We start from the raw sequence: 27,716 nt of genomic DNA on the forward strand, positions 1-27,716 counted from the left end.
TCCGTGAACTATATTTTTGTGCTGCGACCGAAAGATGGAGCCACACCGCTGCTCACATGTTCGCCGCACGACCGCAAGTACCGGCGAGTGTCCCGGGCTGTCGTGTCGCGTGCAGACTGCCGAGCGCGCGCATTCCCGGCATGCCTGCCGCGCCGCGCCGCGCCAGCACGTCCAGCTACTGCGCAACGAACCGCTGGAGAACACAACATAACCGGCCCGTAAGAAAAAAACGGAAAGGTAGATTTCAGCGTCGTGTACTCGTTGTTAGTCAAGGAGGTTGGTTGCTTGCCTTAAAGGGCCCCGCCTATCTGGGCACACGTACGGTGTGCAAAGCTTCAAATAAAAGCACGAGATTTAAAAACTACATACCATAAACATATCAGAGTAGTTCTGTTTCGCGCGTGCATGTATGTGTGTTTATATGTGTTTATATATATATATATATATATATATATATATATATATATATATAAATATAATTAGCCTTTTTATACGGTACGGTACAGAAGAAAAGTTTTAACAACGCAAAATCTGAATAGGCCCCTATATCTTCTGAACCAAAGATTTTCAGGAAAAAAAAGGTTTTCAGGGCATCATTTTTTTTGGAACTGTACAATTGATTTCCAGAGTTTGGACATTACGAACTGAAGCGACATGTATAGTTATATTATACTTCTTGCTTCACCCCCCGAATATCCGTCCGTGTCCAGTCCGTATGTTCTATACCTACATCATCCCTGGACCAGCTTTTGTTTGTTCTGACTGCAGAAAATCTGCAGGGAATTTTTGGGACTTACGCTCTTGAAGTGCTTTGTAGTCTTTCGACGAAGCAATATGTAATACTGTTACCACTTCAAGGTTAGTTTATGTACACATATCGCTAAACAACACTTTGATAAATGCTCGTGAAAAACCAAGTCAGGAGTTGATTGGCTTGTGGGTTGTTAATTCATGTCGAAGGAAAAGATTTCACCGACGTTTCAGTCATCTTGCAGTCGCCATCATCAGGGTAGCAGTTACCTATTGAGGTTCTTGGAAATTCTCATACCTTTAAACATTATCGCCTGAGAGGGGAGTGTTTCCTGATAGGCTGCAGCTGTGGATCAGAGTATATATTTTTTTTAAATTCTGGTTGGCTGGTTGGTTTAGCCAATCGAGGCAGGGCTTCTGTAATTGGTTGGGGCTGTCGGCCGCTCAGGGGTCACTTCACTTCTGGTTGGCTGGGCTGTTTGACCAGTCAGAGGCAAGCTATCTTTTATGGGATTCAGAGCTAGGTTTTGAGGATCTCTGAAGAGTGGTTCCCATATTCTGCTTAATCGTATCCATAGTGACTACAAGGTCGACCGAAACGCCGGTGAAATCGTCTCCTTCGACGCGGCTACTACCCAGGAGCCAAGCAACGCCAGACAATGGCAGCGAAAGCTTCAAGCCTGCGATTTCTAAAAAACCAAGTCAGCTTGCAAGAACTAGACAAAAAATAAAAGTGGCTTTCATAGACTTTATCCCGCATTTTCTCTCGTTTCATTGTTTCACACCAAGAAGATTCTTTTTTCCTTCGATTTCCGATGGCATCAAACCTCTATGTTTATCATGTGGGAAACGTGGCAGACGTTGTCTTGAACCGGTGGCTTTTCTCGAGGTGCTCTTGTTTCCATACAACATTCACTAGTGTCCGTTTTGCTTGGCGACACGTTGATTTTGGAACACTTTATCATAATTCCGTCTGATTGCTGACTCACGCCTGCCATTCAAATATGACGCCTTCATATTTCTTGTTTGAGATTTGTTTTGTAGGTATCACATGAATTTTAACGATTTCGCGGCATGACACTGTAACTATTAAAAGTCGTGGTTTCTTGTGCGTTTCTACGTTCGGTCCAATGGTCACAACGCCTAGTTGGTGGATGAAAAGGTTACAGTTTTTATTACCGGCTAGCAAAGGTTCAGATTAAAAATCCCTTTTTTCGTGGTTCAGGTGTGTGATTTTATTTTTGTCATTTAAATTTTACGTAGCACAATCGTCATACTTATCAGCATAATAATCGTTTCCTCACTTATTGTATTTCCTTCGGAATCATACGAGAAAATGGTTTCGCGCCTTAATCACATGTTCGATCGCACATCGTGTTATTTTATTCACAAAATGATAACTTAACGTGGGTGGAATCTAGTGATACATAAGTAGTAAGCTAATATATATAACTCATGACTTATGCTAAATTTATTTAATTTTCCTAAAGATTTTTAAAAAATCTGTGTAAAGGGTTAGTTTTTTTTAGTTATAAATTTCGTTGTTACAAAGTTAGTCGCAAACTTAGTTAGGCATTATTATTATTATTCGACTGAATAAAACACGCGAACGGAAATTGCTTTTAAATGTTTCAATGATTTGTTGGTTCACTTTGGTTGGCATCTTGGCATCTTGGCACGTGCGGGAAGTTATGTCGCTCGTCAATAAATCAGAGTATTCGACATCATCAACACACCAGTGATACGCACATTAGCCCAATTGAGCAATTCACGAGCTCAAGAGGCAGTTAAAACAGCTGGAGAGCTCCAAGAATAAACACAAGTCAATCTGTGATGCGAACTTGTCCGACAGCTGTTCTGCAAAATAAAATCCTTGATGTAATGCGATTGCTTGGCTTAATGATTTATGTTTCTAAAATCGCCTGTGTAGGTCAAGTGGCAGTTTTCTCTCATTCCTAGACCTAATTTTTCTTTTAAAACATTGATAAAAAATACAATCAAGGAAACTTTTCCTCCGTGTAAGGATATTGAAATCAATATATTCTTAGGGGAAAATTACTGTTGCCTATATGGTATGTAATGCAAATAGTATATGTAACACTTAAAGAACGGTAACTTTTATTGAATGAGAAATATTCTTTACGTTATACGTCAAATCATTACCACACAACTGTTAACTAAAACATAATTTAACTTGTGCCAAACAGAAACCTTGTAAACTATTTTTAAAGACTAATATGTTAAAATGATAAAACAATATAATTATTTTATAACCCTTGTATATAAAAACAACATTAATGATAATTCTAGGCCTTGTATTTTTAGTGGAAAATTGGTCCGTAATAATTTACAGTACAAATAAATCCCGATGCCTTGAGTGTTAGTAAAAGAGTATTATACAGTTTTCACTAACGGAATGTAACAATTTTCTGTCATTTAATAACTCGTTTTAAAGGCAAATATTAACGAGTGCAATATGATTGTTATTTTATGGGTGTTATGTCGCGCTCTGTAACTGACGCCACTTGGGACGTACTAAAAGTATATTTTTATTTGTTTTTGTAAGCCTTGTTGTAGCAGCATATCAAGTTTTTCTGTTCGTGTGTAGTTCGAATCCCGTCACACACATGGATGCAAGGGAAGCTCACTGAAGGCCGTGTCTCGCGGGAGGGACAACTCGCAGATGCACTGACGAAGGTTCAAGGTGCAAAATGCAAGGTGAAAGGTGATTGCCAAGTGCTAGTTATTTCCGGCCTTTGTGTACACTTCCGCTAAATTTTCGGTGCTAGCATTGCCGTGAGCCTCGTGACTTGCATGCATGCGCTGATGACATGGAACCACGAAACTTATAAAGAGGATAAATGTGTCTTTGTATCACCAATTCTTTCACTAATTAGTGTAAATTAACGTGTTTAGACTGCCAAACGTTTTAAAATTTCATCCTTACTTATTGTATTTTACGTTTAATTTATGTTGTGTAGACGAGTGAGTGAAAACTTCCAAAATATATTACCCGAACCGCCCCTTCATCCGATTGGGCCTCATTTATGACTACAATTATTGCTATTTCTACCATCTAACCTTGAATTTAATGTCAGGACATACTAAAAATTAACTAGTGGTTACGAGTATACATTTGTTTTAATGTTTACGTTTATTAACGCGAATAAATTGATGGCGGGCGTTCTCAAATAAAATATTGTTTCGAGTTTTGCACCAGGTATGTGAAAGTTTTTAAGAATGGCGTTTAATTTCCGAGAGACATTAGAAAACCACTCTCGCCCAGTGCTGAGCCAGTGATGCGCTCGGCAGTAAGGAAGGCCTGGCTTCGATCCTCAGGGGCCTTTAAGCATACCCCCTCACCACTCTCAAATACACTAATTTATAGTACATTTACAATTATACGTGTTACAGTGCTGCCAAGTTTTACGGATTTTTAGTAATTGTTTCTGATTTTGACGTCCATTACGGAACTACGGTGTGTTATTTATTTATTACGGAAACAGAGAAACGTAATGACACGTACTGAATGATCGTACTATAAATATATCTAGCTCAAGTAGATAACATAATAAGAAGGTACATATTTTGTAAATTACTTCAAATAAATATAAAGCCTGAATTATATAAATATAGTTTTATAAATTTTAAGTTTTTTACATAAATATGTAATGTTTAAAGTATTTAATGGGTTTATCAGGTTGTTACTGTATATAAGTGAGTTTTTCTACTTTTGTAGAATTTAGTATTTGGCGTAGACTTTATCACGTTTATTTACGCGTATTTTACTATATGTATAAATGTGATTATTAATTGGTATACTTGTAAGTTGGTAGCGCTGCGTATATAATTTATTGATTTAAAAAAAAAAAACTAAGTTATTTGATATTGTGTGGGCACAACACATGTTTATCATAATTTTTGGAAAACTTTAGGCAAACCGGGTATTTATCGACCAATTTGACATTATATGTGAAGAAGAAATTAAGTTGACAGCCTTACAGTTAAATATAGATGGTTATAGTTTCTTGTACTGTATGACTACATGCTGGTGTGAGAGCAGAGATAATGGAGCCGTGTGACAGTATGAACTGAACTGTATGAACTGAATAAGAAATTTCTCCCCCTTTTGGTTTTTTGACCCAGCCCTCTCAACCTAAACCCTACCGGCCGGGGGGCCCCCACGGGCGTGGATACGGAATACGCCGTATACGCGAAACAGAAGAGGTGTTAGAGATCCAGCTAGTCCAGAGGCTGAGGCTACTGGAGTCGTGTGACAGTTGGCACTCCTGCGTGACGCACGAGTAGCGGTCCGGCGTGGACGGGCGGAGGCCCGCGGCTCGGCACGAACCCAAGACCTCCCCGCGGCGCGGCCAACCTAACGGTCCCAGGGAACCGTTCCCGAACAGGAGGGAAAAAGAAGGAAAAAACGTTGGCAGCGCGCGTAATCGGCACGTTGGTGTTGGGTGGGACCTCCCTAGTATCGGTACGGTGCGGTTTGCTATTTGTCACGGCGGAACACGCAGACCGTACCCGATACTTTCCTTCGTGCCACGTTGCGGTTGGCATCACTGTCTCTGTTTTGTGGCACTTTCTCTCCTCCCTTAGATTGCTTGTAATATTTGTTTTGGTTTTTTAAATCTGTGGCGAAGTTAAGGCACAGGCCTTTCTTACAACTGAAAAATGCTCATACACTGAAATGATAATAAACCTATGGGTTTTATTACTATGTAAACAAGCCTATATATACTATATTCCTAAATACAAGCAAAGCACCACCATTGCAACACTGAATGTTTAGATTCAGAGTAAAATTCATAAGTAATCTTTAACCTAAAAAAAAAAGATTAATTTGTGTGAACTCCTTCCCAGATTTAACTATTCTGAAATACCTTATCGGTACAAAAATAAAGAGTGAGCAACAGAAGAAAGGATGACTACGGTAGAAACTGCTTGAAAATGACGGAATGAAAGGACAACCGTTGTGAACTCTTGAGAAAGCCTACAAGATCTGACACACTATGCCTAGAGTAATTGTTTGGATAGACGCAAGGTAGCGCAGCACGTGCCCCTTCGTGGTGGGTACTGATGCTGCGGCCACGGGCATTCAAGTGGCTACAGGAAGCCGGCGTGGAGTGTACAATGGGACTTTGTTCAGGCAGCCAGCCACCAATTTTAGCATCACATTTTACAAACCTTGCACCTCTCCCGCTTCCATGCTACCCGTCTTGGTTATTTTTGTGCCCTTCCATAGATCTAATTTAGTTTTATGGTTTAATACAAAAAATTAAAAATGAATCCAATGCCACACAAAGCCATCAGATGGAGTTTTCCGGTATTTGTTTGGCTCTAATTATTGTAAAATAAATATTTACATCTGATATCGGTTATAGATGTGATCAAGTAACTGCAGCTAATTACAATGAGTTCAAAATTAAAAAAAAAAATTAGAATGGAATAATGAGACTTAATGAAGGTGAAAGATGAAGGAAACTTAAGCCTATATCACAGGATGGAGGGTTTCGTACAGGCTTTGATAAAATATATTACAAAAGGTCCTGCACGCAGGCTGCTATAGAAGTTTCTGTGGAAGAAGCCGTGCCGAAATACCTAATTTCCGGCAAATATGTGCCGGAAATCAGGTATTTCGGCACGAAGCTATCACGTATAATGTGACTGGTATAGGCCTAGCTAATCGTGTGCAAGGCAAAAATGTAAACAAATTCTAAATTATGTTCTACTCGACGGAAATCACGGCATCTTCAATACGAATCTCAAATTCATTTTTTGACTTAAAAAAGCATCTTTATTTAAATAAATCCATACGTATTAACGAAAATTTTTACAGATTCACGTATTTAGATATTTAAAAACACTCTGATCACTTAAAATATACCCTTTTAAGCCTATTGTTTCTGCTTATTTAGTTTGAATTCTTAAATTCATCTCACATTTTTGTGTAGTATAAGGGAAAATAAATATTGTATAGTATTTATCAATCCAAAAAGTTAATAATGGATTTTCCATTGATTTGTTATAGTTTCGACAAGCAATCACAAAATAGTAACGTCAAACTGAACAAATTATTGGCAAATATTACGGGAGAAAATGGTTACTTTTATAAAGTAGCAGTGACTTCTGGGAAACAAATCTACGTATTTATCAAAAAATATTTCTTCTTTCAGCAGCTATCCTTTTCTGTCATAGGTATTGTTTATTCAATAGTACTGGTGTGGGTTTTATTTGTGTGTGTTGTTTTCAAGTATTTTATCAACACGTGTTTACCTGCATGCCAGGAATGAAAGATAGATTTGTTAGATAGGGAGGAGGAAAAAAGTATTGATAATTCACTAAATTTTAACTGAGGAAATTTATGTATAATATATATTGAGTCATTTAAATCCCCGAATAGGTTTACCTTATTACGAATAAATGTGCATACATAAACCTGCCACTATAATTCGACAAGAAACAAACGAGCTTTCTTGGACATTGACGTGGGTGTCTACTCAAGTTCTTTTGCTAGTTGTCGCATTATAGTTCTGATGCAATGAAAAACCACACATTTTGCAATTTTTATGTGAAAAACGAATTGGACTATACGAAAGCGATAATATAGTACTTATCATATTCAGAAAACACAATTTACAAATACGTGTCAAAAATTCCACGCAACGAAAAATTCCACATTTTAAATGTTAAATGTTGATTAGGTAACGAGATAGAACGAAAATTTCCAAATATTTTACTTAAGCGCCTTTGTTAATATTTAAGAAACTGTTTGATTTTTCCAGTCACAGAAACGTATGTAATATCATCGAACTTCATCTTGAAAGTGTTAGTTCATTTAAAAGCTATTTCTCACGAACACACAAATTTTATCGGCTGGAATGACACTCGCGTTGCAATTTTGAAATTAAATAAATCGTACTTGCTTTCATATTACGTTTTTTTTTTCCTTTTCGGTTGCTTTATTAAATTTCCAAAAAATATAACACACGACTTGGCGATAGGCATATTTACATCATGACATCGCGTAATTTTGGTTTAAATCACATAATATTATATCATGTACACTTCCAAACGGACTAAGACAGTTGGTTGTATAAAGTACACTTCAAAAAATAACTATTACGAATGATTTAACTGTCGTAGTTAAAATAAACACGGCGGATACTTTACATATTTATCGCGTAACGCCGTAACAGCTTCCAGAATCCACATGTTACACACTTTAATAAACAATACTTAAAATATAACTACCACTTGCATCACTAGGAGCGCCCGACTACTACCACCTGATTAGCAAACCAAACCTTCCGCAGAAAATTGCACCGGACCAATGTACGAAACCTCCATTCAAAACGGCCAGTGGTCTGCTAACACTTGCACGATAGTTTGCACCGCGGTCCAAATATATCATTGTACAGAAATTTCCATGGAATTTTCATCTTGTAATAGGGAATGTATCGTCTGAAAGTGAGGAACTACTTTTTTAAATTACTGCCAACTTGACTGAACTTTCACACAGCAGGTACGGGCATGCACATTTATCCAAATGTTTGTTTAAAATGTGTCGAAGATCTTGCGAATGCACTTAATTTGCTGCCTGCCACCTCACTCCCAACTACTGCCTGTTGCGTGAATGGTCCAGACGCACTGCAGTGAAAGTGGAACTGCAGTGGAGAATTTTTGCCAGTGGAAGAACGTAAATACCGCGGTGGAGAAACGAGTTTCGTGTTAAAGGTGTGAGACGCCCGGCACATTGTGTGGCCTGATGGGTCGCTTTCTCTGGCCAATTACCGCAGAGATTGGAGTGAAACCGTAAAGACCGCGCGACGTGCAGGTTGGCTCCCGGCAGTCTGCGCGTCTAGTGCCGCTTGGGGGTTCCACATTCGGCAGCCCAGTCGGTGTATTCGTGTATCAGTACAACAGAGTTTCATTTCAACTCACCCACTGAGCCTCATACCTACCAACACAAGTATGATAACTAATTGAAATGAAAAAGTGACCAGAACTGCGCTATAAAAAAAAACACCGAGAATATGCCTCAAATAAATTTTTTCTTTGGTCTTCCGATAAACTTTTCATTAGCTTCTGTAAACATTTTTTTTTGCAAGCGATGTGAGGAAGTACTATCTTAGTTCAGTTAGAGCCAGTGTCTATCTACTGTTGCTTTAAATGCGCAGCTGTTGATTTATTTAATTAAAGTTTAGACCGATCGTGAAATCATTTTACGACAGCGACAAGTTTTGCGATGGTTGTAAAAACATTCATATCAAAAAATTATACACATGCTTCGAGAGCCATATTCATCACTTCCCCTGATATTTTGCAATAAACAAGTTGTTGGGCTCCAACATTAAAGGCGGTGGCTAGCCTTGGGAAGCACTTCTGACCATAAGTCGGTATACGTTTTCAACTCTTTTTTTTTTTTTGTAAATGAACATGCAGCCGAAATTTGTCTGTCAAATTTTGACTCACCCTTGAGGTCTATGCAATGCGTATAGTCAGCTACGCGAGTATTTCGCTAAAACGTTTCATCTCAACATATTTATCAAAAAATTGTAGCTTTTACGGTTGGTAGGGTAATGTTAAACACGACGTAACTATCTTCATGCGAATCATGGACGTCCAGCAGTACAGCAAACACACTCTCATTGACTAACTCAATCTAGGAGCAGCACCTCTTACCTACAAAAACCAATAGAAAAACATTTTCGAAGCATTTACACAGTGTGTCGGAGTCTAGCCAACAGTATAATATTATCGTGAAGTAAAGATGTTACCAACTATAGTTATTCTCATTAGTTTCCTCGGCACTGTACGTTATTAGTTGATTTGACAGCTGGTGAATACAAAGTCTGGTCAGGAGTCTCCTCTCTAAGCTGATAAAGTAACCACACTTCCACGGGGAATATTTTCATAGGTCAGGGAGCGGGTGATAGTGACCAACATAGTTTATTGTTGTTATCTCGTTTATGGTCTCGTCAACAGCAGTACGTGTACAGTGGTAGACTAAAAGCTTTAATGTGTATTGCTTGGAAGTATCCTACATGTTTTTTTTAAATTTTAAGCTAAGTTCCTATGCATTTTTTAATCTTTCAAATATTAATTGTAAATACCTCAGATACTTGTTATAGTATTGGGATTTATTTATTTATTCGTTTGATCTTTTAGTTCACCCACAAAATCCACAAAAAAAATTCACGGATTTAGAAAGAAACTAAACTCTTTTGGAGTTCTGTAAATATTAGCTATAGCCCTAAATTTAATCGGTTATGGTACGTTTATCTGTATGTTGACGTATTACTGTTGCGTAACCATTATAACTGTATCTGATATATCTGTGTTGTGTTAATCAAAAGTTCACGGGAGTTAAGTGGTCAAATCTATGTGAGTGAAAAAATTTCCATTTGGAAAATTTTCTGATTTCAAATAACTTTTTTTTTCACTTACCAACGTAGATTAATTTAAGATAAGTTGATATGTCTTATACAAAAAAAAAATATCTTCTGCAGACTGTTAGGTACCTAATTTTTAAACAACATTTTTTTGTTTCTATTAGTTTTCACAGAGTAGCATGAGTCCTCTACAAATCTCAAATGTTAAGTGAGCCATTAGGTGGTAAAGTAAGATAAAGAATGTTTAATTTGGTTATGTTTGTATAAAAAAAGTTCATAAAAATGTTTTGGTTTTTTTCTAAAATTATAAAACGTTTAAAAATGTTCCGGTTTTGCAGAAAATATTCCTGTAAAATACAGTAACAATTTCTCAAAAACAATTTCCGGAAAACTTTCATCTCTCAGATCTGTCGCCTCTCCCGAAGACGACTGCGGTTTGGCTGGCACGCGGAAACGTGGCGTATGTTGTCCATGAACCAGTGGTGTGTTTTCTCCGGGTGTTCCCGTCCATCACGCGAACCTCAGGGGCGCAGTTGGCCAGTTTCTGTGCTTGGTGGGGATGACGGGCTGGTAATCTGGGTGTAGATGGATGTGCATGCTGTATTTATAAATGTAAGTATACTTAATTTAGGCTAACAGGCCGTATTCCAATCCGTCTATTGGCATAAATGCAGGTGAGATTAAAAACAAGTTAAAAATGAAGTCTCTCCCCTTCGCCTTTTACTACTTCCTTGCATTCTGGCGTTACTCCTATCACAAGATCACATTTAATGGCAATATATCAAATACCTGTTCAACTTAAAATATTGCAGCTGTGGGAAGGGGGAGGGGGTGAGTCAAGGTTTCACTTGCAGTCAACACATTCAAGCTCCACGCTCCTGAAAATTTCGCTTTCCGTTACGGTCTCCGTATGCAACCGTAACCTTCCAACCGTATCCTACCACATCCCTCCAATCGTTTTTTCTTTTACCTGGTTCGAACCCAACAGTCCACAATCTTTGGTTGAAAACCCAACTGTTTACGACCTGATTTTTTTTTGTGTTAAAATATAACAGAACCCCCACCGTCACACGTCCTGACTTGGTTTAAGATGGCTGCTCATAGCAGATCACTTTTCCATTCCACTCCTCTCATCGACTCGGCTTATTTGACACCCCACATGTCACGTTGCGCCCCTGCACCACCTGTCGCAACGTCACCCATTGTATAAGATAGTGATCGCTAGCGACTACAACGCTATTTTAACCCCCTCTTCATCTCGGTTCGTCGACACATAGCGCCCCCTCTACCCTAAAATCACCTCCGATGACGGCCCCCAGCAGGAAGAATTATCATTCAACCCATCTCTTCATCCTCAATTATTTTGATACCTCACTCTTCCCAATTGGTATTGGATAATGAATTTTTTAATAACATGGTGCCCATATCTTTTGAATCCTATTTAAAATCGATTATTAATATGGATATGGCAGCACTACAGCTTCACAACCTGGCAGCTTCTTTTATAACTAAAACAAGCTATTCTTGCACTAAAGATGGCCTAACAATAGCGCTCGTGAAACTAGCGCTCTCTTTACAGCATTGAATATGTATAATGTATATTATATATATTCAATGCTGTAAAACCTTGAACTATTCATGACGTGTTTAAGATGGCGCTTTCTAGCATTTCGCAATCCTCCCAATAAACTTACGACATTAGCGTTGCTCTCTTGGAGCAAAATTTTGAACTATTCGTAATTCATCCAATATGGCTATTTCTGAACAATACTGGGTTTAAGATTTTTATGGTTGTTTTGGGATAATAGTATCTTATTAACGAATCTTGGGCCATACAACTTATATATGTCATAAGAGTATAGTTGTACTAACATTTTAAATTGAAACATTTAAAATGTATTTTTCTTGCATACATTACAGTATAGACAGGTTTAAAGGGTATTGTTAAAATATGTCTTGATTTTACAAATATTTTAATACTTAAATTAAAATATATTTAATGTATTTTTAGCAAAGATGGTGTATATTATATGTAAGTTCAAATATTTTAAAAATTATATTTTATTTAAGATGTTAATGTATTTTTAGCGTAAGTTATGATACATACTATGTGTAAAGGGACGTATGTTAAGAGCATATCTATATATGCTATATTATATTATAAATTTAATAAAAGTTTTATTTTCTAAACAATATTTTTATAGCATGTTATTATATATGGTGAAATGAAAGGCCATAGGTTACAGGACTTACCTATAACGTAGATTATAGTTGTATGAACAATGCATTTAAAAACATTTTAAATCATTTAAAATCTATTTTAATAGCATATGCTTAGAGACCTGCAAAATTCGCGGATTAATTGACCTCTAGGATAGACTCCTCAGTCCTTTAAATACTCGCGGAAATGACACCTGTTCATTGGCTACTGACGCGTGAGACGTCTCAACTAGGCTGTCCTTAATTCGGCACATTCTTGGTTTAGTGTTTCCCATTGGCTCACAGTTCCCCGGATAAAATGTAGGCCAATCGCAGAAGCAGTACGAAGGTATAGTTGTTTTGATGCTAGCCTATCGCGAAATGAATCCACGAATTTTGCATGTCTCTACGAATGTATGTCATATGCTCTATAAGGTACGGATAAAGAGAGGGGCGTAGTCTAAACATATCTCTACGTCATAAGATACTAGTTGTATTAACATTTTATTTAATATTTATTTTAATAAAATTAGCTATGATAGATTACACGTATTAAAAGGGTCAATGTAAAAGACACACCAATGCATAAGATAATATTTGTTAACTTTTATTAGGACTTAGAAAGACATAACTATGCCTTAAGATTCTATAATAAGTTTTAATCATACATATTTATTAAAGGACTCGTAGGAATTTTATTTTTCTCAGAGATATTTATTTATAAATTTATCGACTATTTTATGTAGCGAATTTAAGGCGTGCCCGCCTTGTGTAATACTTAAACTTAACCACATACATGTTACACAATTAAATGTAAAGCTATAACCAAAAACATACGTAACTAAGCTAGCCTAAATAAAACACAATAAACAAGAACATGATACCCAACTTACAAAATACAGTACAAACTTAATAAAACAATTACTAGCAAACAATGAAGCATTATTCACGCAAATTAAGCTTCATATCACAACTGATACAATTTTCTTATTGAAAACACAGGACAGAAATATATTTAACAAAAGTAAATAAAAAATCAACCAAAACCCCACCCAAAAACATTAAAAAATTAAATCGATTCATCGTTAAACTTAAGATTAAATTATTTTTAACATATAGCAAACAATTTAAATAAACGCAATCACTTGTAAAAAGCTCATAAAATAAGGATCACATCCACTTCTTATTCCACTTTTGCAATATTTTATTGTTCCTTGAGGTTTTTTATAACAGACCACCTTAAAGATGAACGTGAAATTTGTTGCCTAATTGGCTCTTGAAATGCATTCCAAGCGCGCACTGCAGCTACAGAGAAAGACAAATTTAGAACAGGCTCGGTAGTGATGAATAGGAATAAATAAAGTCACGTTGCTCGAAGAACGAATACCGATATTGTGACAGGAATTTAGGAAGTGAAATCTTTTAGCTAGATACGATTGGGAGTTGTATCGTATAATAGTTGTCCAGAGAAGTAGACTGTGTATTTTTCATCTTTCGTCTAGTCTTAGCCACGAAATTAATGTAATAATACTAATGAATTCTATGGTGTCATGGTGGCGAGTGGGTAAAGGCGTATATTATTCAGTCTTAACTTTTACTTATAAACAATGTCCGGTGGTTCGTTCCCGACCCACCGCACTCAAGATTTTATACAAAAAAAAAGAGATGTTTAGAATTTAATTGGGGCGTGGGGTGCTTGATGTGTTGACTGCGAGCGAACCCTCTAAGTCACACGCTTCCCCTTCCCCCAGCCGATCCCAGCTCTATTGACTATTTATAATTTATCATATTGCTTCCATATGCCTACTCTTAGCGCCTGTGCTGGAACATACATTTTCCTTCTACTGACACACGTACGAAAATTTCATGACCTTATCCGGTCAGTAGGTATGTATACCTAATATGGAAGCAATCAATGGACAAATTACTTGGACTTGATCTTAGTCTACCTTGGTGCCTGGAAACAATGTTATTTTCTCAGGTCCTTAACTTTAACCAAACGTATATTTTCCAAACTTGTGTTTTAACAACCCCTTGGGTTTTAATTCTACAAAAAAGGGATGCGTGTAAGAAATGCGTCAGGTGCCTGGACATTTCAATGATCTCGCTGCCACGTACTCGTCGCCTGTGTGTCATTGCGTAACGCGTGCACGCGAATGCGCCCAATAGTGGTATCGTCACGCCACACACGCAACGAACATTCGTGGGTGACTTTCTTCTCCATACAGGAAGCAGTTTTCCTGTTCCGTTTCCTCCCTTCGAGTATACGTGCATTTTGTATGGAGCTGATTGCGTCATTTGTTGTGAAACACAACAAAATTCTGTTATTGCGGAATTGCACTGTTATTAATTTTATTAATTTGTATAAATTGACATCAGCAAAAAAACCAGTCATGGACCAAAATAAGTAAAACATTATGTTAGTTAAAACAAGATTAACATGAGAATAAACATGTAAATAGTACTTTTATGATTCAGAACATTGTTTTTCAAACTATGGGTCGCGACCCTCAGGGGGGTCGCAAAGCCTTTCATGAGGGGTCGTGGCTAAAAGAAAAAGGGATGTGTTTGTAAGGCCTACTCTACAATAAAAAAAACGTACTTTTTCTGCGAGAAGGCTGTGCCTGTTTATTTTTTTAAGTGGTTTTATTTTTGAGACGAAAATAACTAAATCATTTTCTAATTGAAGCCTGTTTATCTTTTTATTTCTTATGTTTACCAGTAAATAGAACGTTAATTTACATAGGTAAGAAGTGGTGAATGGCACTAATCCTTTTAATGCGTCCCTTGCCAGTTCTGGATATTCCTGTTTTCTCTTCATCCAGAAGACGTCAACATAATGCGAATGAAATTCCATTTTAAGCATGCCATCAGCAGCTAAATCTACAGTATTTTCTTTCATATTCGTGGTTTGATCAGCCAGTTGTACTGACATATTCAAGAATAGGATTTAGTATCCATCTATACCCAGTGTCATCTTCGGAGTTCAGTTCTGGAAAGTTAATAGATAGTTTCTCTTCCAAATTATGCAACCAACGAATGGTCCATTGCAGTTTCTTCGACAATCTTCTGAACACAAGGAACGTCTATGCATGCACATATATATATATATATATATATATATATATATATATACACACACACACACACACACAAACACGCGCGCGCGCGCGTGTGCATAGACGTTGACCACAAACAAAGTTTTGCGAGGAATCATTTGACTTTATCCTTAGCTGTTATAATGTTTTCTTCTCTCCCTTGGAGCTTCTTGTTTAAAATATTCAGATGGCTAAAAAGATCAGCAAGAAATGCTAATTTCGGAAGCCATACAGGGTCACTTAAATAATTTGCTTATTCAGATTGAGCATCTTGTAAAAACATTAACAATTCAGTTTTCAGTTTTAGAATTCTTGTCAATAATTATATATTAATTTTGACGAAAATATTTTATACACACATGAACGTTAATTACCTCGGGGGAAAGTGGTGAAATACCGCACAGGTGGGCAATACCGCACAGCCCCTTTTTTGTGTTAACTGTAGGCTGAGCGCCGCCTTGTACGTGGCACGCTCTAGCGGGAGAGTGGGTGAACTAAGTAGTAAGAGACTATTTTTGTAGTAGCCGTATGAGTGTCGCGACCTGCTCCGAAAGTTTTTTTAACATTTCCTTCTTATTTTGTTGTTTCTTATTTAAGAGGTAAGTACTATTTATATTCAATTTAAGTTTAATTCATATAACTGGTTGGATTCGGCATTTTTTTTACTGTAGTTTGCTAAATTCATCGTTTGAATAACGAACTTTGTTTCTTGTTTAGAGGAGCTAAAATGGCGGAACACATCGTGCGGTAATACCGCACAAGTAGGGTGGGTAATAGCGTACACTGTGCGGTATTGCCCCTGTGTTGTTGTTTATGACTAAATATAATTTTTAAATATATTTTTCCAGATAGAAAACTAATTTATCATAAAGAATTCCGTTAAAATTTTCTTACAGTCATTTATTTAAAATAGACTAACAGAAATCATGTGTAGGTGCAAAACATTATTTTTAAGCAACTTTGTGTTGCCTGTCAATAAAGGTGAATAATAAAATACAATACATGAACAATATTTTTGCTTATTTTTCATATGTTTATGTAGCAAATTTTTTGAATAATTTGGTGTATAAATATTGTCAAGACCCTTATAAAACTACCTGGCATGGTCTTATAAGCCAATTTGGTCGGCTCTTTTAGGCCAACTGTAAGGATTTGTTTTCATGCAGCTGTATGTTACGATACAATGTTACATAGTGGATATAACTCCTACAAGTATTCTTTTAAAACTGTTTTTACAGATGGCGAGGAAGAGAGTGAGAACCACAAATAGAGCGAAATGGACTGCAGAGAGTATGAAGGAAGCATTGAATGCCATGGCAATGGGTCGAGGGCTTAGGGAAGTAGCAAGATCTTTTGGGATTCCTGTATCCACTCTGAAAGATCGGTGCAAATCTGGACGCTCACACGAAGCTAGCTTAGGTAGAAACTCCGTCTTCTCTGCAGCGCAAGAAAAGGAACTAACCAATCATATAATAACGATGGCTAGAATGTTTCATGGAATCACGCCTGTAGATTTGCGCCGAATTGCTTTCGAATTCACTGAGAAAAATTCTATCCGGAATAATTTTAATGCAAGTTCTCGAACAGCTGTAAAAGACTGGCTTCGAGGGTTTCTTAAGCGAAATCCACAAGTCAGCCTTCGCAAGCCAGAAGCAACAAGTTTGAATAGAGTTATTGGGTTCAGTGAAGCTGCTGTAAAAGAGTTTTCTTCAAACCTTGAAACAGTGATGACGAAACACAGATTTCAGGGGTCAAGAATATTCAATATGGATGAGACAGGAATATCTGTTGTTCAGACTCCAAATAAAATTTTGGCGCCCAAAGGCCAAAAACAAATTGGATCACTAACAATCCTGGAAAGAGGCAAAAACATAACTGTCTGCATGGCTATGAGTGCAAGTGGGTCATACATACCACCGATGTTTGTTTTTCCAAGAGTGAGGATGAGTCCAACTTTGAAGAAGGGAGGTCCTGAAGGGGCAATATATGACTGCTCTAAGAATGGTTGGATCAACGAAGATCTTTTCATTAAATGGCTGGAGCATTTTGAAGCACATGCGAAGCCAACAAAAGAAGACCCAGTGCTGTTGATCACCGATAACCATAACTCTCACAAGACATTAAATGCATTCAATTTTTGTCGAGATCATGGTATTGTTATGATAACGATTCCTCCTCACACCTCGCATCGTCTCCAACCACTCGACTTAACATTCTTTGGTCCCTTAAAAAATGCCTACAACCGAGAGTGCGACTTGTTTATTAAGGGAAATGCATTTAAAAGGATAAGGGAAGACGATGTTGCAATGTTGTTCAACAAAGCATTTATGAGGGTTGCAACTATTGAGAAAGGAGTTTCTGGATTCTCTGCTGCAGGAATTTATCCCATGAATCTTGATAAATTCTCAAAGGATGATTTTTCATTCCCTACCACTCAGATAATTTCCAGGCGTACATCTGACCTTGTAACTGTTTCTGATGATGTCGCAGAGAGAAGTGAAGTCGAGAATAGTCATGATCATACGGTTAGGCCTACAGTCAGTGACAACGAAAACCAGGCTTTATCTACTGCTACAATTTCCATTAGATTTTCTGATGTAAATCCCATTCCTTGTCTTAGACCTACAGCTGGACCTTCAGAGGCAACACCTAGGCATCGGTCTAGGCAGCATTCGGTAATTTTCACTGCAACTCCAACTAAAGTTGTGCTTGAAGAAGCTATGAAGAAAAAACAAGCAAAGAACATTAAAAAAACCTAAAAGCTAAGAAAAGAGAAGCGAATCCTGACAGGCGCATGAGCACCAGCAATAAGAAATTGAAGCTTGACAAGAAAGTAAAGAAAAGTAAGAAAATAAGCAAATTTGGTCCAAAGAAGAAACTTTTTGACACTGCCAGTTCCGATGAAGCAAGTGATGCAGATTCTTTTGCACATTTATGCGATGACAATGATATTGACAATCTTGACCAATTATTTAACCAATGTGCAACTACGCCTACACCTAATTCAAGTGACACGTGCATGTTTTGTAGGGAGTTTGGCAGAAATAAGGAGTTGTGGTTCAGATGTGTTTTTTGTTCGGGATGGGTACATGCTGACTGTAGCGCATCTGACACAGCAGAAAATTTTGTGTGTGACTTTTGCAAAGCTAATTGCTTTGGTGGACTGTGAGAGGAAAACATAAAAAATTAATAATTACTTATTATGTAGAAATAATTCTAATGTGAAATTTTCTGGCCTGATATACATGTCTTAGTTTTATATTGTTCCCAAAGGTTTAAATGTAATACAAAGTTTAAATGGAGTATGTAATTTATGCTACATAGTCGGTAGTAAGTTTATGATGTGGTGCTTGTACATAATAATATGGTGTGCGACATTGCCCCATGGTGTGTGCGGTATTGCCCCATGGGGTGGGGAATACCGCACAATTGCATCATTTTGTTTTGTTGTAAAATGTAAATAAACTAATTAGTTTTTTGCAGGTTATATTATAGAGATGCCAAATGTATAGATCTAGGTTCGTATAATTAATCAACATATTTTAAAATAAATAATAAATTTCAATTTATAGCACTTATTCCTTAAGTGTGCGGTATTTCCCCACTTTCCCCTACATAAATACACTTGAACAAGTTCATAAACACAATATCTATCACTAATATTCACAGTAAATAATTTAATCTTTATAATTGTATAGACCGGTATTTAATCAATCAATAAAGTATATGATTTAAAAATACATGTCATTTTATTTTTATGTAGCCTTTTTTTCATCCTGTGAAAATTTTTTTGCATAGTGAACGCGCATCGTAATCATTCACTCTCATGATTTCTTTCAAAACGCGCCTAAAGAAGTATAATTTCAAAAATCTTATAATTACTACAGTTGAAAGCGTTGCATCATCTATCATGTTTTTCATAGTTCTGTCGAAAAAAAGCCTTTTAGTGTTGCGGCCGGCATTCTCACCCTTCACCTGTATCTCTGATAGGCGTGTTTCACAACACGGCGACGAGCTCCAGCACGGGACGGTTTGGCAGTTTTTTTTTTTTTTTTTTCCCTTTTCACTGCAAACCGCGCGAACTGTTCAGGTTCGTTAGGATATTCGCATAAAGCTAACAGTTTGCGGAGACACGCAAGCTTGAAAAATCGTGTAGTTTATTATTTTAGTTCCAACTCGAAAAAGTTCGAGAGTATAGATTGCAAGCCGGTATTATGTGTTGAAACTTTGTAGCTTTGCCTGTGTTTGGTGGTTGGCTCGGTTTATTTTAGGTACATGTCAGTTGTCAGCACACCAATTTTAGCTGCCCAGTACGGAAGCTGAATGGTCCGGCCAATTAGGACGTACGTCCATTGCAAATTAATAGAGACCGGAAAAATTCGCGGATTCATTAGGCTGAAATTCAAACATGTGTAGAATTCTGCTGGTTCTGCTATTGGCTTGCAGTTTAACTGGAGCTCTCCTGGGCCAATGAGAGACTATCGACCAAAGAAGCGTCGAATCACTAGCTACACCCAGTTGAGACGCCTCACAATTTGGTACCCAATGAATACGCGTGTTTACTTGAGAAATGCAGAGGATAATGGAGGCTATCCTAGAGGTCATTGAATCCGCGAATATTTCCGGTCCCTACAAATTAACAATCGCTAGCGCGGGCGTACCTTGTCGCAGTCTAATGAGCGACGAGAATTTTCCGCGGGGAAAAAAAAAATACGCGCCCCTATTCTATTCGCGGCGGTCTTCGTTGTGAAACCGCTGGCGGACTCGCCGCGCGCATGACGGAGCACGGCGCCGGCGGTGAAACGCGCTCGGCGGCGGCGATAGATAGCGTTATCGGCGAGGACGCGCGGCGGTCGGCAATGGCGCCGAGGGTCAAGGTGCGTGGATCAGGCATGCAGGTCGCGGCGGGAGGCCGCGGGGGCCGCTCCCGTGGAGCGAGGCACGCACGCGCCGCCGAGACCTCCGGCTGCGAGCCTCGCGTCCTCCCGTCCTCCGGGTCTCCTCGCCCGCGGCTTCCTGCCCGCGCGGCCTCGCTAGAGCTACAGGGACACGTCCGAGCGGGGCACGTTCACGAAAAGCATTTAATATTTCGCTGAGGGCCGATAACGTAGGGACACCTGTATTTCGCGAATACATTTCGTGTCAAGGTATTTCACGAAATACTGTAGCTTTTTTTCTCCCCTGTGGTTATTGGCTGAGGTCGGTGAGAGGTGTAGTCCCGCACTTGACGGGGCCAATGAGAATGTGGGTCACCGTGCTGCTGCACCCTCACAATTTGCCGTGACTCTTGGAAAAAAGCTACAGTGTTTTGTGAAATACCTTGACACGAAATGAAATCGCGAAATACAGGTGTCCCTACCGATAAGTAGTTTTTTTTTTCAGGATTAAGTTTTCAAACTGTATTTTTAGGAGAGTTAAAATGGCTGTAAAGCGTTTTTTTTCAGAGTAATATTTATGCATGAAACAACCGGTACAGATTCTTCAAAGTGCTCGAGGTATTTGCACTACAACATAATCTTCATTTGTCCACCATGTAATGTTAGTGTCAACGCTCAAATTTCATAGCTGTCCTATGGCAGCTGTCATGTACCTACTGTCTCCTGAACAGGTCGTTTAACATCCCAGCCTGCCAGACAGCGATCGAGACCTCGCCCATATTAGAACACACAGTCTGCGAGTCTCTGTGACTGGCCAGAGGGTCAAAGGTCGCGTTTTTGGGTTCCAGTCAGTTCGGGGATTTTTAACACGTGTGAGAAATCTCCTTCCTGGGCACGCGACTGCGTTGTTCATTCACCTCCGCCGCCTGTACGCCCCAGTGCAACTGCTCATGGCGATGGCTGGCGCCCCTAACTATCAACATGCGTCTTCGTGTTCAACATTGGGAAAATTTAACTGAGAGGCGGCTTCACATGCTGTTCAGCTGTATGATGCAGTCCTATAGGACCTAAGCGATCCCACGGAAGTTTTGGCTCACTTATCTTTTCTCACCCAACACATAATAAAATTAAAAATTAATATTCACAAATCGAAATATCACGCGGGAATTTTACCTTTTAACTGCAAGGAAAATAATTTATAACCATTAAAAGGGAAAGCCTTACGGGCCGCAAAAATGTTTTGAGCAATCTATGAATACGAAGATAGTGCCCGCATGTCTGGCCTAGCATAAGCCCGTGTGAAAGTACCTTGTGCACGAGAATGTGGTTTACAACACTTGGCGAAATGAGCAAGGTAGGGGAGACTGGGTACGGTTGTGCCAATTTTCATTTGATCGCCCATAATTTCGTAAGTATTCCAGTTAGCTGGAAGCAAGGCGTGTTTTATAGTGAAATGGACATTTGTCTACGTATAAAAACTACATTTTGTCTATTAGTGCAAAGGTTAACTTATAGGAACCATTTGGAAAAAAAAAGAAACAAATGTCGCAATCGTCCCCACCCCAAGGACAGTTGTGACAGTGTCTGGGGTCGAAAGTGGCAGGTTCAAAAATGCACATAAATGGTCTTTAATCAACTTTATTGCACATAATAAATGCCATACAATCATTTTGTGGTAAAATACAGGAAACAAAGTAACTTTTTTATCACTTATAACTAATAAGGCTCTATAGCATCTTTAATTATTAACAGTCTTCATATTAATCAGGCAATAGTTAACTAAAATTCTAATCACCTGTATAATTAAAAAATAAAAATTGTGTAAGTGAACATGCAACAACAAAAACAAAATCTATAAAATCTAAGGAAGTTCTGACTTCTAAAAAAGTAACCTACTGAGATCTAGTCTGACTCTTCAAAGTTATGAGAAATGTAATGGCGACTACCATCTGTGCACTCAAAGTGGGACCTGCTTGAGCTTACATTTTCCTTGGAATTTGATCCATCTAAAAAAAAAAAAATGACTTATGTCACAACGCTATCCAGAAAATATGGCACAACCGTACCCATTGCATTGATTCGCAAAAAAAAAAAACAATTGTCATGACTATACCGGATAACCTACGTTCAAAGTAATCACTGATTTTTAACCACTACAGACGGATGTTACGGTGTTTGCAGCTAAGAAAGCCACAGGTATTCTTGTCTCAACCATAATTCGAACTCGGACGCTCTCCCACCGAATATGGCTGACGCTTCAACCCAGCAGAGCAACGATCGTCGGTTTTGCACACAATAGGACTCGAAAACTCCTGCATTGAGCTGTACACATTATGTGTTTTACGAAAGTATGTAGTATGTTTGTACTAAGTATGGACCCATGAAATCCTTAGAATTCGAAGGATTCATTCTCGAGGATTCAAGGGAAAAAAATAGAGGTAATGAAGTAAATTACAAAATTCAACACTTATTACCTCTAGAGTTTACTAGGTTATTTTGTTTTTAATGAATAAACTATTCAAAAAGTTAAATGTTTCAACAGCATAGTTAATATTTTTAATTTCTTGAACATTATTTTATTTTGGCGCCTTGAGACCTAGATTGGAATTCGAGGGGTATGTTTGAAGTACTCTTTGGGAGTCGAGTTTGAGATTCGGATCCGAGAAAATTGTGTTTCGATCCATCACTAGTTTAGTCCCTATCTTGCATGGATGGCCCTATCCGTCCTATGTATTTTCTAAAAGAAAAGAAAAAGGGGGGGGGGGGGACATTCCAACAATTCTGTTTCTTGCTGGAAGTATCGCGAGTACACTATCTCGTGCCGTCGGATGTTTTCCTAACTGAGTAAATTTATTCGTTCGCTTGGAAGTCGAAGAGGAAGGAAAAATGGATAGTAAAAATAATTTTGTGTAAACATTTCGTTTGCTGCATCCTACGAGACGCCAGAATTTTAACACAATCACAAGCCAGCGACTCGCATGGCAACAGAAACTTGGCAAAAATGTTTCTGTCTGTTCGTCCCTTCCTAACATGCTTGGCTGATTCAGCCTTCAACGTCTTTGTTTATTTGTTTGCTTCGTTTTAAATCGTTCTATCTTCTTCGTTTGAATCTTCACAGAACTTGCGCAGTTTATGGCTACATAAACCAGCATATTATGCGTGGGATGGCTGACTTGGTAGTTTAATAGCTATTTTGATGGGCCTACACTTTTCAAGAGAAAAAAAGGAAATTACTCTGTTTTAACGTCTTTTTTATGCATAAATAAAGCAAGGCTATAGAAACTGATTCGCTCACGCAAGAGGCGATAGTTAAAACCTTTGGGTGGTAAGATATAAGGTACGCAATAACTAGAAAATATTTGTTTGCTGACTGCGCGATGTATTTTTAATTGCTCATTTGCATTTTATACTTGGATAATGTATTAGTTTCGCATTATGTCTACAGGTTTAATATTTGCGTTCGTAACGAGTTACGATTTAGAATTCTTGAGTAGTTTTTACTCCATAACTTGTACCATTAACATTATAATTAATATAAATAATGTAAGAAAACAAAATGTGTTATGATTTTATTTTCATTGCCCCGACAACACACTATATCCATAAAAAATTGTCACAGTTATAAATTTTAATAGTATCAGTTGTAAGCGTTGCAGAGTTTTGTTTAGGGTCACAATTAAAGAGTAACTGCAACAGTTTTAGATAAGCGAAAACGTGAGTATTACGTTGTTGTTTTCTCGCTTGCAGCGCCACCTATGTTAAAAGAATGGTTCTTTCCCCAATGAGTAGAGGGTGAACCTGAACTTTCTTTGGCAGCAGGTTAGAGCCCCTCCCCATTGGAATCTCCTTGTACGAGAGTGGTTGAACGTCGAAGTCCCTGACCGTTGGATTGGTCGTAATGGTCGAGACGATAGAGCTCTTTTTTCGCTGGCCTCTACGTTCATCTGACATAACGCCATGCGATTTTTTAATTTGGGGCTTTATAAAAGATCATGTCCACGTTCCGCTGCTAACTAATTATTTGCCAGAGCTGAGATACAGCATTGAAGAGGCCATTGCTTCCTTTACTCTGTACGTGTTAACCAAAGCGTGGGAAGAATGTGTCTTTACGTTGGATGTGTGCCGTATAACTAAAGGAAAACATATTGTACATTTGAAAAAAAAAACTAGGCTATTTTATCTTCAAATTGATGTATCATTTGTTGTAATTAGTCTAAATTAAACTGTTATAATATACAATTTAACTGGGACATTCTTTTATGGAATTTTGTATTTAGCTTAACGCCAAAATTTTTAGAACTAGCATATTCCTAACAGACAAAGTCACTCTTTACAGTAAAATAATATTTGGCTGTATAAAGGCGTAAGCTAAAAGTTTGTTTAATATCTTGAAGGAACTCTCTGGGAAGAATAATAAAAAAAATTGCTATCATGAATTGAATATAACTAAACAAATATGTTAACAGCACATTTGCAAACAATTAGCGTAGAGCTTCATTATTAAAAAAAATGGGTGCGAGTACTTATGTACGCGCGTGAGAAGTTATACTTCTTTGGCATCATTAAAAAAATAGTTTTTAATTGCATGCAAATAATTAATTACAATAAAATAATAAAAGGGCTGGAAATATATAGTCAACACAGTCAATAAAGTCCAGTAAAATTTGAAAAATTAAATAAATAAAATTTAGAGAATAATATATATATATGACATAATTGGTACTAAATACTATAAGATTCTTAATTTTAAATATTTATTATTGATTATTTAGTATTTCGAAATAAAATAAATTAATTTAATAATAAATTTAAAAATTTAATTTAAGTTCATTCATTTTTTAAATATCTATTATTTTCTTAATTTAATGTTCCCTTTTCATTTTTATAAAAAGGTTTTCATTAAATTTGTTCATTTATTTTTATAAGTATTTATTATTTATTAAATTTATAAATAAATATTAAAAAATAAAATATTTTAATTTGATGTTAGATTTTAATTTTTATGACATTTTTTTTAAGTGTTTTATGAAATTTATTTCTTTATTTTGTAAATATTAAAAACCAATAATAAATATTTAACATTAATAATTTAATAATATATGTCGTATTAATTACATAAAATAATATTTTAATTTATATAAATAAATACATACGGATAGTTAGGTTAACCTCAATTATATTGGAGCACCTGAAAAAGTATATAAGCACAATTAAATAATATTTACGAATAGTAAATAATATTAATAAAAATATTCATTTTAAATCACTACTGCATATAATTTATTAGCACATAAATAATTCGCACTTGTATGAAACTAAAACATGTGTTGTGAATGTAGAAAATAGAAACATGTGGATAAATATTATAAATATGAAAACAGTGATCAGAGGCGACGAGCGTTCCAACATGCGCGACTAATAGAGGTTCTCATTCTATTTTGTTGGTAGCTTTTTTCGAGACTTAATGAGCGGTTTTGGCGGGCAGCTTCAACCTGTTAATTTTGTGTTACAGTGATGCGCGCGCATCTTAAATTTTCACTCTCATCATTTTTTCATAACGCGCCTAAAGAAGTATAACTTCGAATAAAGTAAAAAAAAAAAACCTACCGCCGAGTTTTGATCCACGGCCCTTCAGCATATTGACCGCGCAGTATAACCACTGCTCTGACAGAAGGTTAAGAGGTAATTGTGTATTATATTTGATGTAATACCAAAATAATGTGGTTTTTTTAAACATTGGAATTTACTCTTTACTATGACTATTTTAGTTTAACAAAATTAATTCCATGGTAATTTCACTATCATAAAGTTTCATTTGGCACACCAATACGTTTGGTATGTCCCCTAATGTGGGTTTATGTTCATACACGTGGGTCCGCCATCTTCGAATGAAAATGTCGTTACATGGTGCGCGCGCATCTTAAAATTTCACTGCCATCATTTTTTCATAACGCGCCTAAAGAAGTATAACTTCAAAAAGGTTTTGCTGTTCAGATGGAAAAGATGTGGTAGGTGACATCAATTATCACCATGTCAAGGTTTGCACACACCAACTCCCTAATTTGTTACCGGCATGATCTCTACAATATCACGCAGACGGAGACGTACCCGTACGGACCAGCTCGGCAATGCTAAGCTCTGGCGTTTTCATTGCTCCGTGATACCAATAGAACCCGAAGTTTTTGACTATGGTGGAAGCCATGTTTATTTGTGTTTTAAATACGTTAAAAACATGGTTTTTGTACAAGAATATCTAGTGTTGTATTAGTACTTTGTGGTTTGTTTTCATTATATATGCAAATATTTGTCCGTGATATGATCTCGAAGCATAATATATACTATATTAAAATTAATACTCTGTAACCTTGAAATACAATTTGATTAGTTGCCGTTTTTTATTTTTCCGTGCACTGTGGAAGCAGTTGTCATTGTAGAAGGAGCCTAACTAACGCCCTGCCCCGCGGTGTAGCCACCAAGCGTGTGCACGTCGTGCCAGGCGCAGGGCTCGGACTTGTTGCTCAATCAGGCAACACCGCCGCAGGGTGAGCTGCAGCTGTGCTGGCATCACGGCCAGTGCGGGCCTAGAGGTCCGAGTGCCAGATCCGGGCATCGAACCAAGGGCCCGCGAAGAGTTCCAGGCCGCGGATTGCCGCCCACTGCCTCTAGTCATGAAAATAGACATTGGGTTTTGATGGTGATGTTTGGTTTACCCTGAGGTGCGTGTGAGTTGGGTAACTTGGGCGGGGTTGCAATCAGGACTGGAACCCGCCCTGTGCCGAGGGAGATTTCAAAAGCATGGTGGGAGAGTGTGTGTGAATCCCAGCGCGCACCGCCCGGGCCGGAATGAGGAAGCGGGTCGAAGCGCCCGGTGAGAGCGACTGCGGCAGTCGCAACTGGAGTGGACGGGATACGGGACCGGTTGTCCCGCCGCCCGCAGGCACTGGGCACTGGCGAGGCACTGCGTTCCCGGACTCCGTCTGTCCTTTCCCCCTTCACTGCGACCCGTGCTCCTGGCTCGCGCCCGCCTGGTCAGGGGCCTGTCTTGTATCACGCGATGCCCCATTTTCTGCCATAACTTCTGTTGTCCCCAGTGATAGTTGCGCGCAGAGAGGTAGGAGCAGCTTCAGCCCCTCCAAGGCAACACCCATATTCTTATTTATTTATCGACTTATTTTACGTGGTGAAGGTCGCCTTGTCTACCACTTAACCTCACACATTTTGTACAATTAAACGTAAAGCTATAACAGAACAAACATACACAATTAAGCTCACCTAAATAAAACACAATAAAGAAGAACATGTTAAACAACATTTTAAAATACAATGCAAACTGATTAGTGGCGACAAATGAAACACGATTCACGCATATTAAACTACAAGTTACTGAT

The 27,716-nt window shown here is 37.8% G+C and overlaps 2 protein-coding genes across 2 annotated transcripts in view; both read left to right on the forward strand.

The window, feature by feature from the left end:
• LOC134527951 (uncharacterized) overlaps positions 1-18,294 on the forward strand; it is a 140,018-nt gene extending 121,724 nt beyond the window's left edge. The window contains exon 2 of the mRNA XM_063361040.1: positions 16,690-18,294. Within this exon, the coding sequence (XP_063217110.1) occupies positions 16,690-18,210 (1,521 nt within the window). The 3' untranslated portion in view covers positions 18,211-18,294. The remainder of the gene's footprint in view (positions 1-16,689) is intronic.
• LOC134527972 (rap guanine nucleotide exchange factor 6-like) overlaps positions 1-27,716 on the forward strand; it is a 760,364-nt gene that overhangs the window by 419,002 nt on the left and 313,646 nt on the right. The gene's annotated exons all lie outside the window — the stretch shown is intronic.

The sequence above is a fragment of the Bacillus rossius genome, chromosome 1, assembly GCF_032445375.1.
Source record: "Bacillus rossius redtenbacheri isolate Brsri chromosome 1, Brsri_v3, whole genome shotgun sequence".
Classification (NCBI taxonomy): Eukaryota; Metazoa; Arthropoda; class Insecta; order Phasmatodea; family Bacillidae; genus Bacillus; species Bacillus rossius.